The sequence below is a fragment of the Ylistrum balloti genome, unplaced genomic scaffold (assembly GCF_031769215.1).
Source record: "Ylistrum balloti isolate Yb309-2 unplaced genomic scaffold, AGI_CSIRO_Ybal_v1 Utg371032, whole genome shotgun sequence".
Taxonomy (NCBI): Eukaryota; Metazoa; Mollusca; class Bivalvia; order Pectinida; family Pectinidae; genus Ylistrum; species Ylistrum balloti.
This window is the reverse complement of record NW_026782573.1, coordinates 370,635-384,020: the sequence shown is the minus strand read 5'-3', so window position 1 is coordinate 384,020 and position 13,386 is coordinate 370,635. Positions and strand designations below refer to the sequence as shown.

Sequence of the window (13,386 nt, the reverse complement as noted above, 5' to 3'; positions counted from 1 at the left end):
TACTGAATGTGCATTAGTCATGCACAACCCTTCAATTTCCTATTTCAATTGAAAGGTGTGAACATCTGCTTTTTCCTGATTTTGAAGATAGGGAATGTCACACTAATAATGTAGGAAGTAACTGAAAATTATGAAATGTACTGAAGTTTTTAAAAGTTTGGTCAAATATTTATTACTTCTTTAAAATTTCAAATATTTCAAAATTTGTAAAAGAACAAACAATTTTCAAAATCTGTAAAAAAAATATTAAGTTATTTAGGTATAAAACATCCACACTATTATCATTCATGAAATGTATTGAACCTTAAAATTATTTACAATCAAACTTCCTTGCAAGTTATCTGATCTCTAATGCTGAAATGTTAACTAACAAATGTACACTAGTGTTGACTTTATCGTAACAAAAGACCATGTAACCATTATGCTAAAATTAATGAATCGTATTTAACTTCCGGTATACAAAAACCGGTTCTGTTGGTAAAGTTGCATGTGGTACAAAACTCGTCTAAATGAGTTAACCAGGATTTGGACACGCCATTCACATATAACTTCTATCTTATTGTAAGCTATGTACTATAGAAATGTCTATTTTGCATAAACTTAACTGACTATGAAGATATGTCTTTCCTGTAATGCAGTATTCTTTAAAGCTAGTCATTTCTATTTATGTCTTGCACAACATGAAAAAGTAACAACTTACTGACCAAAACCGCTTGTCACTGGTTATATTACATTAAAATTGTTGAAAAAACAGCCTCAGTCATTGTGAAGTTACAGTAAACAATTAGTGTTGTGGGCATCTTGAATGAGTACTGATCTTTAAAAAAATCACTAATACATGATTTGTCACTCTCTTTACATCAGGTCCCAGATGAAATTGTATTTCAAAAAATCGCATGCCCATTGAAGCAAATTCTCCAGTCCCTGTGTTCACAATTGGAATTATTTGTTATTGAAACAATCAAGTTCTAACTACAGACTACAGTTTATGTTGTCATCAAAGTTTCCTCATGTCGGTTATAATATTCCTTAAATTGGATATTTTCATATTAGCAATGAGGTAATCAATTATATTTCACATTGTCTAAATAAAAAAACGTAAAGTAACATCAATTCTTTTATAATGTATGCCATACTTCCACAGCAGAATATTGAAGTGATCTATACATATTTTGAGATTTGTTATCTTAGTGTATGCTGAAAACAATGGTATGACTTCCTGATCATGATCAAAAATGCTTCCTCATTCTATTAAAAAAAACCAATCAACTTCAATAATGGCCAGGAAACTGGGTGAAGTTAATTCTATATTCTTCCAATAAGGTCCTTGTTTATCTGAAGCAGCATCTGACTTTTATAGGACTATATGTAAACACAGATGTTATCGTTGTAAATTTCCTTTTTCAGCATGTGCAGAGTATTGTAGAACTCACAAGGAAATATGTTCTTTACACCAGTCTCTAACAAAATGGAACAAGAGCATCATCACAGGGCCGAACGACATACAAAATATTCAGAATATAATGTATTAAACAGAATACAAATATAAAAACTTCAATAACATTTTAAAACATTGTTGAAGCAAAAAGTTGCCTGTTCATGAGAAAACAATATTGCGTTGTGGCTTTCAAGGCTTGAAAATTTCAAAGAAATTGGTCAAAAATTGAAAGAGGAAATTTCTGGACAAGACAAAATTGATGAAAAAAAAAAACAAATAAAAAAATAGAGATAACAAATCTTTACTAGGCAAAATCCAAGATGGCTGCAATAATGAACCTATACATGAAATTTATCAAATCAAAGATGGCACCTGTCGGTCACTTCGTTTTTCTGAGCAGACCCAAAATGAATGGGTACAACAAGGGACCAAGGGGAAACTACATATGAAATTAGAGAAAGATCGTTCCAGTACTCAAAAAACAGTGATAGCTAACATTGTTAACAGACAGAAGCAAGGATGGACCATGGACCACGGACGTAGAGCGATTTGAATAGCACATCATCTGATAATGGTGCAATAACAACAAGGACAGTAACTCTTCCAAATACAGTCAAATCAAACTGCTGTGTAGGAAAAGACAACTACATGCCATGATGACATTGAAATAGATTGGTTGAACACTAGGTGAAGGTCTTTGAACATGATTAAAAGTACGAAAACAACAAGTAGCGATAACTTTTCTAAATGCAGTCAAATCAAACTGCTGTGTGGGAAAGCACAACTTCTTGTCATGGTGATTAAACCTTCCCAGTTTGAAAAAGATCAGTTGAAAATTCGTCGGAGATCTCCGGACAAATATAGTTAACAATGGATGGACAGACAACACCATACCATGATACGTCCTGTCAAATTTTTCATCACTGTATAAAAACGTGACAAAAGTTTTCTTAATACAAACATGTTTCTAATGAACTTAAAAACTTTAATTTTCATCCAATTTTTTTTAAATGACTCCCAATACTTGACAGTATACTATAATCTAAAATGTAGCTCACCATTTGACAGACCACTCTTCTGAACATACTATATACCTAGTTGTTATAAAATGCGGTTACATATTAATCACCTACAGACTCCTTCAACACGAGCCTAGATTTTTAGTTCTAAATCCTTATTTTCTAATTTTGGTCAAAGTGATTTTAATCATTTATCTAAACTTTTTTATTACTATTACATATTATATATAGTTCATAAACTTTTATTTACTTATCAGTAATTTCAGCATTTGTCTGTACATTGTGATGTATTATGATTACAGAATAAATCATATATTGCAATACATCAACTAATAACCCTTGTTAAGTTGAATAAGCAAATAATGCTATTCATATTTGTCCCTTTAATAAGACCCCCTCTCCCACAAGAAAGGTCAAACTGCTATGTGTTAGCTACCTTAGCTTATAATTTTTTTTCATCTTTCATTATATTATGTTACAGTTATTGATTTTGAAAGTTTTAAAGGGGGTTGTTTGTTATATCACACCTTACTATATGCATTTACCTTGTATATGAGAACATATATATATATATATGAGAGTGGGAGGACAGTCTTGACGACAGATTGACAAATGGAATGCGAAAATTAACGTCAGGAGTAGGTTTTGGGTGGGGTAATGAGATATTACACTGAGTACTGTGTACAGAGGTCATATCATGATTTACATGATAATACAACGTAATAAAAATACCTTATCCGTGTAGTATGTAACACATATATTGCCTGCAATACACAGATGGCAATAAGTACAGTGTGTATTAACTAGTAACCTTATACACTTCTTATTAATGACAAGTGACTCACTTATCATAATTATAGATTGACCGACATCAGTACAATGATGCTTAGGTAATACCACTTAACATTTGCACAATTCAGAAATAGATTTTTAGACATTTACAAAATTTTCATCAGAGCTCTCACACCCTATTTTGGGACTGGGGCCCAGGGCCCTTTGAATTGGGAAAAATAGTGGTGTTTTCCTTAGAATAGGGAAAACTTGGGTCTAAATTGGGGAAAAAAAAAAGATACTATTTTGCATTGGGATAATATCGGCCCCAAATCTGACAGATCGAGAGCCCTGTTCATTCTCATACATTTTTTTCAGTGAACAGAAATTAGCTTTTCTATATTTCTAGCGATAAACACTTGATAAAAATAGGTGTTAGGATGAAAATATATACTGCTGTTTAATTCTGATCGGCATTCAGATCTGGCTGATGTATTTACAGGTTTATGATATCCTCCATACTTCAGAGGTTACAGTCACTTTTTCTTTCTGCACCCCTGGAACATTTCAAGACAAAACTGAAGGCACGCACAAAGTAATTTTCATTGGTCTAGCGAAGGTTTCAGGAGAAACGAAACTAAGATCACACAGATCACAACTTCAAAGCCAGTACAATCTACCATTGTGTGACCTTAAGATTCATATCAAGTATATCAATGCATCAAACTAGTCTTCTTGCCTTATCCAAAAGGTATCGCACATGGAATGTTCAATTTTGCCATGAAGTATTCCAGAGGTGCAAAGAGCCAAAGTGAGCATAACCCCTGGAGTATCAAGGATGAAGTTATGAACCAAGGCTTCAAGTTAAACAAATCTGCAGCATGTCACTAAATATGGAATTCACAATACACCTGCATTGTACATGTATTTGTCAATGACAGCAATATATCAATTTCAACTTAATTACAGACAAGTTATGTATGAATTTTAACTTAATTAACTACCAGTCTTGGGAGAAAAAAAAAGTTAAAATGCATCTAAAAATATGTATCGGATTTGGCTATCACGTTTAGATTTGCATCTAAAAATATTCCTTTTCTGTGACTCCTAATTCTTAAAGGTATGACACTCTAGATAATCCAGTGGAATTAATATTGCCATGTAAAAGACCATAATATCTTATCATTCATAAAAAAAAGTAATGAGTTATCTACCCTTTTCTTTTCTTGGACTGGCACCAGAAACAAACATTTTTCAGGTCTCCTGATCAAAAACATTTATTTAATGTCTGCTTGATATTTCCCTGGTGGACTGTTTGTTCATCACAGAACAAAAATGCAAAGAAGCAGCCAAAGAGAAGTGAGTCAGACTTACTATACTTTTACTAGACATATGTAGCACAATAAAACCATATGTGTAATGGAGTATAAGGCGAGGATAATAGGGACCACAGCTATTAAATCAATGTACATGTTCACTATACCATATGGATCATTGCTTCCTGCTGTTTACAATATACAAACTGCATAATAACTTTTAAAACCTTTTCACATTATCATGCTTTCTGACCTCATGTGAAACTTGTCAGTTAAATAATAATTTGGTTTTCTGAAACTGCATCTATAACTGTCCCTTATTCAAATGATAATGTTTCAGTTATGGCCCAGACAACTCTACTAATGTTAACAGAATATATACTGGAAGACTTCTTTCCTCCTTACATCTTCGTCATCATTAATTAGCATGACTGACAAATGCTAAAAAAACATAACAGCTGTACAATACACTTTAATTCATTATTTGACTCTACTTATCTGATTCTAAATGTTTGTCTTTTGTACAATCTTTGAAATTGCAGGTGCACTGCTGCTAGATTTTTTTAATCACCTTGGTTTGCTGCAACTTGCCTACATTGTAATTTATTTGAATCGTAGCATACTTCTATATTGAAATATTTCAGGTCCTTGGCATCACTGATGAGTCCTAGAAGGACAATACAGCTGTGTCGTGCAGTTTAATTCATTGTCTGACTAAACTGTATCTAACCCTTAATTTGTAATTGAAAGGTTCCATTCACCTGCGTCTTTTGTATGATCTTAGTATGGAAAATGCTCTTAATGGCTTTCAGAAATATCCCAGTTTTTCATTGAATTTTTTTTTAAGTTTTTTTTTTTTAAACTTCTTTTCGAAAGGACATGTACAGGCAACATCTTGGCTTACAAGTCACATGTACAGGTAACATCTTGGCTTATGAGTCAAATCATCCCAGTACCATAACAGGTTGCTAGGGTAATATTTCCCTAACATTTTGGCTTACGAGTCAAATCACCCCTGTCCCAAAACAGGTTGCCAGGGTAACATTTCCATTGTTTGACCAACACCTACATATTTAGGTAAAAGTATAAATGGGAGACTATAAATACTCCATGTTAAGTTCACATGAAAAGTCTCAGGAATATCTATCAAACTCCTATCATACAAAGAAGTACAGACAATTTAATACCTTTTTAAGGAAATAATGAGAATTTCTTCCATGAAAAAATTGAGATGAAATAATGCTTTAGGACATTCATATCTTGTCATGTATTGTATCTGTTTTCTCTGATAATAAGCACAGGATTCATCAGTGTGCTGTTAACCTGTTAATATCTCAAGATGAGTCTGGAACATGAACACATGCCAATCAGGAAGAAAACAAGTGACAGAACATCCTGGTTGGCTTTATAGATAACGGTTTAAACACTTCACAGATAAAAGCATACGCAGCTTACTAAAACAAAATAAAATTTTACAGCAAAACTATTCTTTTATCACTTAACCACAGTAAGAAGTCTTTTATCTTAGTTTTGTTTGCTAAATCTGGTAATGACTTTCATTATTCATTAATACTAAAGTAATTTATTTACAATTTGTGCACTTTTTTAATATGTATTCAAACTAATAAATTTTGTTGCAGGAAATGACCCATGACATCATGAGTCAATTGATGCAAACTTCACTTACGAGTAGCATACTCTAATTTATACATCTATTCGCTGTATAAGAAACATACACTTACATACAAAAATTCTCAGTATTTAAGTGTTTAAAGGAAAATCTTGTTCCGTCTTACTTACATCGCATGACTAATAAAGACGAAGATGTATCTACTTGAATAATCTTTTTCCAGTTTCAGAATGTAACCTCAAAATAGTTAGGACCTTTAGCTAGGTGAAAGTATGATAGGCTTCTCAGATCATATATCAGTACAGCACAACTTGAATAATGTAACATTAAAGTGTAAAATTGGTCAGATTTGGCAGACATCCCAAACTGCTGAAACTACAGTACTATTATCATGAATAAACCTTGCCTATAAAATTGGAACAAAGGTTTTGTGAAGCTAAGATGATTTAAGGTCCCAACTTTATGTTCCAGTCCATACATCACTTTGAAATAAATGTTGATAATGCGGGATTCATTACCCTATACTAGTAAAACTGCACAAACAAAAACTACTGTAAGTTACAATAAAACATTGATAATTTAATCTCCACCTTCTTTTAAACCAATACATTTTTTAAAAATCACAAAATTTCCACAGTTTTTGATCACATATGCATCTTTTGATTATTTGTTGAAATTAATTGAAATTTCCAGAGGAATTCCTTTGAGACATTAAAAATAAACACTAATAAAAATTATTTTAAAAAAAATCTTAGTCTTAAATTTAAAAGGAAAGTACTCAAATAAACAAACCTTTCCCAGTATGTATTTTAGGATTTCAATATGAACAAACAACTGTCTTGTGTAAACTGATTCCCAAGGTAAAATTTTGAATGTCGTTTCAGAGGTAGACTATTTAAGACAAATGGGCAAGATAATTGTGTAATGTTAGAATATATGGCAAGATATCATCTGAAGGACTAAAATAAAAAAGATAAAAAATTTATAGCTTTTCTGCGGAACTTCTTTTTCAAATCAAAAATACAGTATAAATGCTTATACAGGCCAATACGGTATCCATATTTAGTCGAACAGGTACTACGAGTGTACCTGTAACAGTGCATTTAAATAAAGGTATACCCAGGTATTCTCTGGCTCAGTTAAGCTAAAGCTAGATGAGAGTTACAATATCTCTGACAAGTAGGTTTTATTATGTGTGTTACATAAAATTCCACCACTTAGTATATCTTATTTAGTCATGCATGGCCTGTTACACCTTTACAAATTAACCAGCATAACAAATGGTCAGTTTGTTTACAGCATACCTGTTGATTACACACGTGTACAAATAGTTTAGTGTTGAGTACTCAGACAGTTCCCCCCCGGGGCATAGACCAGTAACTGTAGGTCTTCATTCATTCTCTGGAATTTAACAGACAGATAAGATCATTACCACTTCATTAACAGGTACCTAACTTCCCATAACTTTGCCAAGATGACTAGTTTGGGCTTAAAGCTAGCAGAAATAAAAGGTATTATGATGGATTACGGAAATAGCTACTAAATGTCAAATATGTTACTCAACATACTGATTTGCAAGTACTTTTTAAACACTAAAAACTTGATTTATTATGGCTGGTCAGCCTTGACCAGTAAGTACGTAAAGGCTGCTAAGTGGTTGTGAAATTGATTTCCATTTTTTCCTTTTTGCCAACAACATCAACTTGAGAATACAATTTTGTTTAATTTTTTCCCCGTTATTAAATTATACTTTTTCATCGAGATTGTTAAATTTCAATAACAGTGAATTTTCCTTCAATAGAGCAAAAGGCACCAAGCAAATCCTTCTATCAATTTTTTCATAGGATCACCACACAGTCATATAAGTGATAGAAGTTTTTAACTGACACATAATGTACTTATCATTCAAAACTTAAAATTCCCTACAATTTGTTGAATAATAATTTCTAAACTTATAATGCTTTATTATTTTAAAACCTGAACAGCTTTGCTTCATTGTCATACAATAAGGCTTATATAAAATAACTGATCAAATTCAAATTTGGTCCGACATCTTTGAATTCAACACAAAATATCACTCCATATCTAACTAAATAGGATAACCTGAATTGTTAATCTCTGTAAGAGTTCACTCACTGTGTTAAAAGTTGTATCAGATTATTGTGTCGCTAGGTGGGGATGGGCTGTTGTAGATAATTCTTTTTATATTCAGATCGATAAAAGGGAGTTTCCTTGCCTGCTACCATGCCACATAACCTTCAGACCAGTAGTTCAAGCTCTTGGGTGATAACAGTTCAGTTTGTTTGCTGCATACTCCATACTGAGAGAAAAACATGCCATTTCATTCTTCTCACAATTGAATACGTAGCAATCCTTAATTGGACATACTCTTTTGATACACACATATGTTTAGTACTTATCAGTAAGTACTTACCAAATCTGATCACTGACCTTTATTTGAACATGTAAAACATATCCATTTTTGTAGCTTGGCCTAAGCTCAGTTGCATTTCACTTAGCCACAAGGACCAAGTGCAATGAAAATGCTCATACCATGTGAATTTCCCACATAAACAAATGATTTTTAGTGACTATGTACAATGTTTATAAATTCTTATGGTGAAGAAAATAAATGTATAGGAAATACCCCATCCAAGGCAGTAAATAAGCAATTACTGATTAACATCTGTTTCGAAACATACCAGCAAATTAGATATTATTTGTTTCCTGTGTTGCAGTATTGTTAGAAATCACTGTTCATTTACTGTATTATGTTTGAATTTGTTACGGTACTTAAATGACTTCAGATGACATTGTATTTGGCTTGTGAGGCTGATGGCTGTAATTTACCTCTTAATGAATAATTTTACAGAAGAAAGTACACCTGATTTTTGCATTTCCTCAAACTCAGGAGTCATTTCTGAACTCTTCAGACTTATCTGCATATCTAATATTGATAAATTTAATTTCCTTGATCCATATTATTATATCAACTTTCAATTTTTTTTAATTTTTGGCCCGTCACTACTAGAAATGCAAGATCTCTGTAAACTTTTCTGCTCTACACCAATAGCCAAAGGAACAGGAAATGATGTCAGCATGTAAGGTGGAAAAATTATATCTAAAACAAGAAAATAATCACTGCAGCACTGAGGAAACTGCTCGTGTTGTAGTGAATCAATGCTGACAAGGGTGTGTTGTAAAGTGGGGCCCTTGAGGGGCCACAATGAAATGATAAATGTCTAAGCACTTACATACTATGTGTCAACCTATTTATGAATTATTTCCACATCAAACTAGTGCTTAGTCAATGGATATTGATACAAATTTGCATCATAAATAAATGTGACTGCCTTATTTTGAAATTTGTTTACGAGTCATAATATATATCACAAGCGACATACTTTACATGGTTTGCTGAATAAGCGTCAAACGGACATTTAAGATGTACATATGACTAAGTGTTGAGGTGTTATTAAGCCATACTTCCAGATGAAAACAATTACATTTTACTGTCATGTCCCTTCAAGTCCTTTATTCCATTTTGATAAAGATAGGACGGTTTACCTATCATAGGATAACTAACAATAATAAATCAGACTTGCTATTTGTAGTTAACACAAGTATCTCCGTCCCTGTGAAATCGTAAACATATATGCTACTGATAAAACCAACCTTGTTTATCATTCTCATATATCAATACACACAATTCAAACAACCTATTTTAAGTGCTGTCACTGCTGTGGTACAATGTGTACTCAATAGATTACATACCAACTTAACATTCAAAATATTCCCCTGTTACTTGTATATCACTATGTTCTGCAACATGGCAAGCCCAAATAAAATATCAATATTATCAAAGTTATCAATTTAATTCTTCTTTACAACAAACCAAATTATCTCAAAATCAGATAAATGTTAAAATACAGTACACACTATCACAAGAAATGTAAATATTGTGAATGGGTATATTTGTCATGTACTTTTCTGCACTATTGAATAAAATGGGAACACCTGTGACAGCCTTTTAAGGCCACCAATCACATGTGTACACAGGTACAAAAATACAGGTGTGCACTAGGTCTTAGTATGTTTATAATGTAGAGGCTGTATTTTAAACCTGACAATATATTGAAGATAAAGAAAAGATGATACATGCATCAAATGATAATATAAGTACGATACACAGCAAACCATCCACATGATTCACGTTTGTTTATCATACTGTGGGCAAACACTACTGTGAGTCAACTGTGACTTCACACATACAATTGCCTAGAACCATATATGGTCCGTAAATTTTGGAGAAAGACCTGTATACACTATGTTATCCAGTTGAAGTTTTATTCAAAACAAATAAAATCGTTATTTCAAACAAACAAGTTCTTCAGGTGCTGTCAACACATTATTGATAAAAAGTACAATAATGATTTTTCATTTAATACAAACAGTTAAATATATTTTGCACTGTAAACATTTCATTTGTATGCAAGGTATATGCTTCCCAATTTTCTGACATGTTTGTCTGTGTAACTCAAGTATAGGCCCGAGGATCTTGTGAATGCTGAACTACGTTAGGCTATGGGACACTAGGATTCCTATGTGTGACGCCTATGGCCAAGATGGCTTCTCCCAGAATCACCGGTCTGTCAACTTCCTAGCATGGTGGAAATCGAACCCACAGAGACATGGTACTTACCTCTCTGAAGGCAAATTCTGCCTCATCGAGATGTTCCTGAGTAACATGGTTTGAACATCTTTTTTGCTCCATCTTGATTTCTTTCACTGCTGACAGGGAATAATCGTGTGCTGTGACCTCGCGAGAGTTAGGGTGGGTCGAAGTCACGTGACTTATGTCGGAAGTAAAAGTTTAGTCCTGATTTGACAGGAAGTTTAACACACTCTTTTGCTGAGTAAATTTAAATTAAATGATGCAAAACAATTGGTTTTAATTAAACTTGACGTTCCATGTAGAATAGGTGTTGTCATATCAATAGAGCTATGAATCGGATCGCACCTGCGATTACCTGAGTCACTTCGGCTTACAGCCAAGAATGACACTTCGCATTAGGTAGATGACCATATATGGCAAACGAGCTTATAAGGGAAGAAATGCAGATCTGGGTTTTGACGTCTTGTGGTTATTTACAGTCTGAAAGGTCTTGCTTTTCATATTATAAGACACTTTTTCACTATTTATAGAGATAAAAACAAATCAATTTTATGAATAAACTGCTAAAAATTTCTACTTTTCGTATGTGTATACATATATATTTACTTAAACTCAACCACGGACTTAGTCCGTGATTTCAATGTCGTTGTAACGTCGCAATCGAAATTGTTTGATTTTCTTCTTCTTATCAAAATCTTTTAGACTACACGATTAAATGTTTATTCATTTTTTTTTATAGAAAATGTGTCTCATGAATATTTCCAAGCGAAATTTATGAGGTTATAACTCAACAGGTATCACGAAAGCTGTTACATATTGTTTACCTTGGTTAGTGTGTTTACTTTGTATTATTCAACTCTTCAGTAAATAAATACTATAATTCAGTTATAGACATGCATGCTCTGTCTTGTCTCATATATGCATCATGGTTGGTTGTATGACAGGTTTTCTTTCTCCGTGACTTCTCCCGCATCTGGGTATCGTCTCACCGACGAACGTCAGTGTACTGGCGGTGTGATGTATGCATCGACGTGTAGAGCTTTATATACATGTAAGCCTTTAGTAACATTGACGTCGGCGACGGCGGTGACTTACGTTTAGGAATTCTGAACACTTCCTATAGTGGTACACAAATGCCAGGAGTTAATGTCTGTCCCGTGAAATTGTTATACAGCGCATGTTCAAAATCCCAAATCGCAGGACAGAAGTTCTTACTCAAAACCAATATCTAGGGGCTACTAGGAAACCAGGACCATTTGTGTCATTGATTGTTTTGTATCATCGACGATTCGTATTAAGTAACGTTCTCGAACTGAGAACCATGGCAGTGACAACGAAACACCGATTAAACTGTATCCAAGGTATGCGAGAGTTCCATGAGAGTTAGATCATAACAGCTTGTTAAGGACCTAAATGATACACGTGAAGTCAAAGGATAAAAAATACAAGAATGAATGTGTATAGTTATAGATTTATGTTTTATCTATTTAATCAAGTGCAAATACGTTAGATGAGATTGCCGTTTTTACGCATTTGACGGAATGGAACTTAAGGTCTGCTTTTGTAAGTTTTCAAGGGGAAATATTGTACCACTGTACGGGTTTTAAACTGATAATTATATTTGAAAAGAGCTCTTCCAATATTGTGTGTCCTTTTGTGTCCTTTATACTGTAACCTGATTTCGCCTTGATGTACTTGATATACAGTAAGCCATTGTAACAATTTTAGATTATTGATATTCCTTTTTGTATTTATTCTTTATTTCTTCTTCCTCATCTACCCATCCCCGATCCTCCTCCTCCTCCTTCTCCTCCTCCTCCTCCTCCTCCTCCTCATCATCATCATCATCATCATCATCATCATCACCATCACACTTTTTAGACAGCCTTTTGTAAATTATAGTTTTACAACTAAATGAATACAATATGATAGACTGAGTCAGTTGAGAGATAAGTAATCAGTTGTGGATTTTCAAACAGATTGGAAGATCAAACCCGAATCTGAATGATAGGACGTTCTGTCACAGAACCTAACAACTGAGACACTCCGTCGGGACCATGACTAGACGGAAACATCAACACAAAGATAAAACAATAAAACTGGCAGATATTTAAAGGTTAAACATGAAAAAGAAATACATGTTCTGGGATTTTAACTGGTGATACACTTTTATAGAATGCTCCTCTTTTTTAAAAATTGATAAAGTGCATTTTATATTTCATAACACCAAAAGTGATAAAAAACATATTATATTACAGAGAGAGAGAGAGAGAGAGAGAGAGAGAGAGAGAGAGAGAGAGAGAGAGAGAGAGAGAGAGAGAGAGAGAGAGAGAGAGAGAGAGAGAGAGAGACAGAGAGAGAGAGAGAGAGAGAGAGAGAGACAGAGAGAGAGAGATAGAGAGAGAGAGAGAGAGAGAGAGAGAGAGAGAGAGAGAGAGAGAGAGAGAGAGAGAGAGAGAGAGAGAGAGAGAGAGAGAGAGAGAGAGAGAGAGAGAGAGAGAGAGAGAGAGAGAGAAAGAGGGAGAGAGAGAGAGCCT

At 33.6% G+C, this 13,386-nt stretch overlaps 1 protein-coding gene across 1 annotated transcript in view; it reads right to left on the bottom strand.

Moving 5' to 3' along the window:
* The window catches only part of LOC132560205 (plastin-1-like), a 30,255-nt gene extending 19,281 nt beyond the window's left edge, over window positions 1-10,974 (bottom strand). The window contains exon 1 of the mRNA XM_060224857.1: window positions 10,877-10,974. Within this exon, the coding sequence (XP_060080840.1) occupies window positions 10,877-10,948 (72 nt within the window). The 5' untranslated portion in view covers window positions 10,949-10,974. The remainder of the gene's footprint in view (window positions 1-10,876) is intronic.
* Between the last annotated feature and the right edge of the window lie 2,412 nt (window positions 10,975-13,386).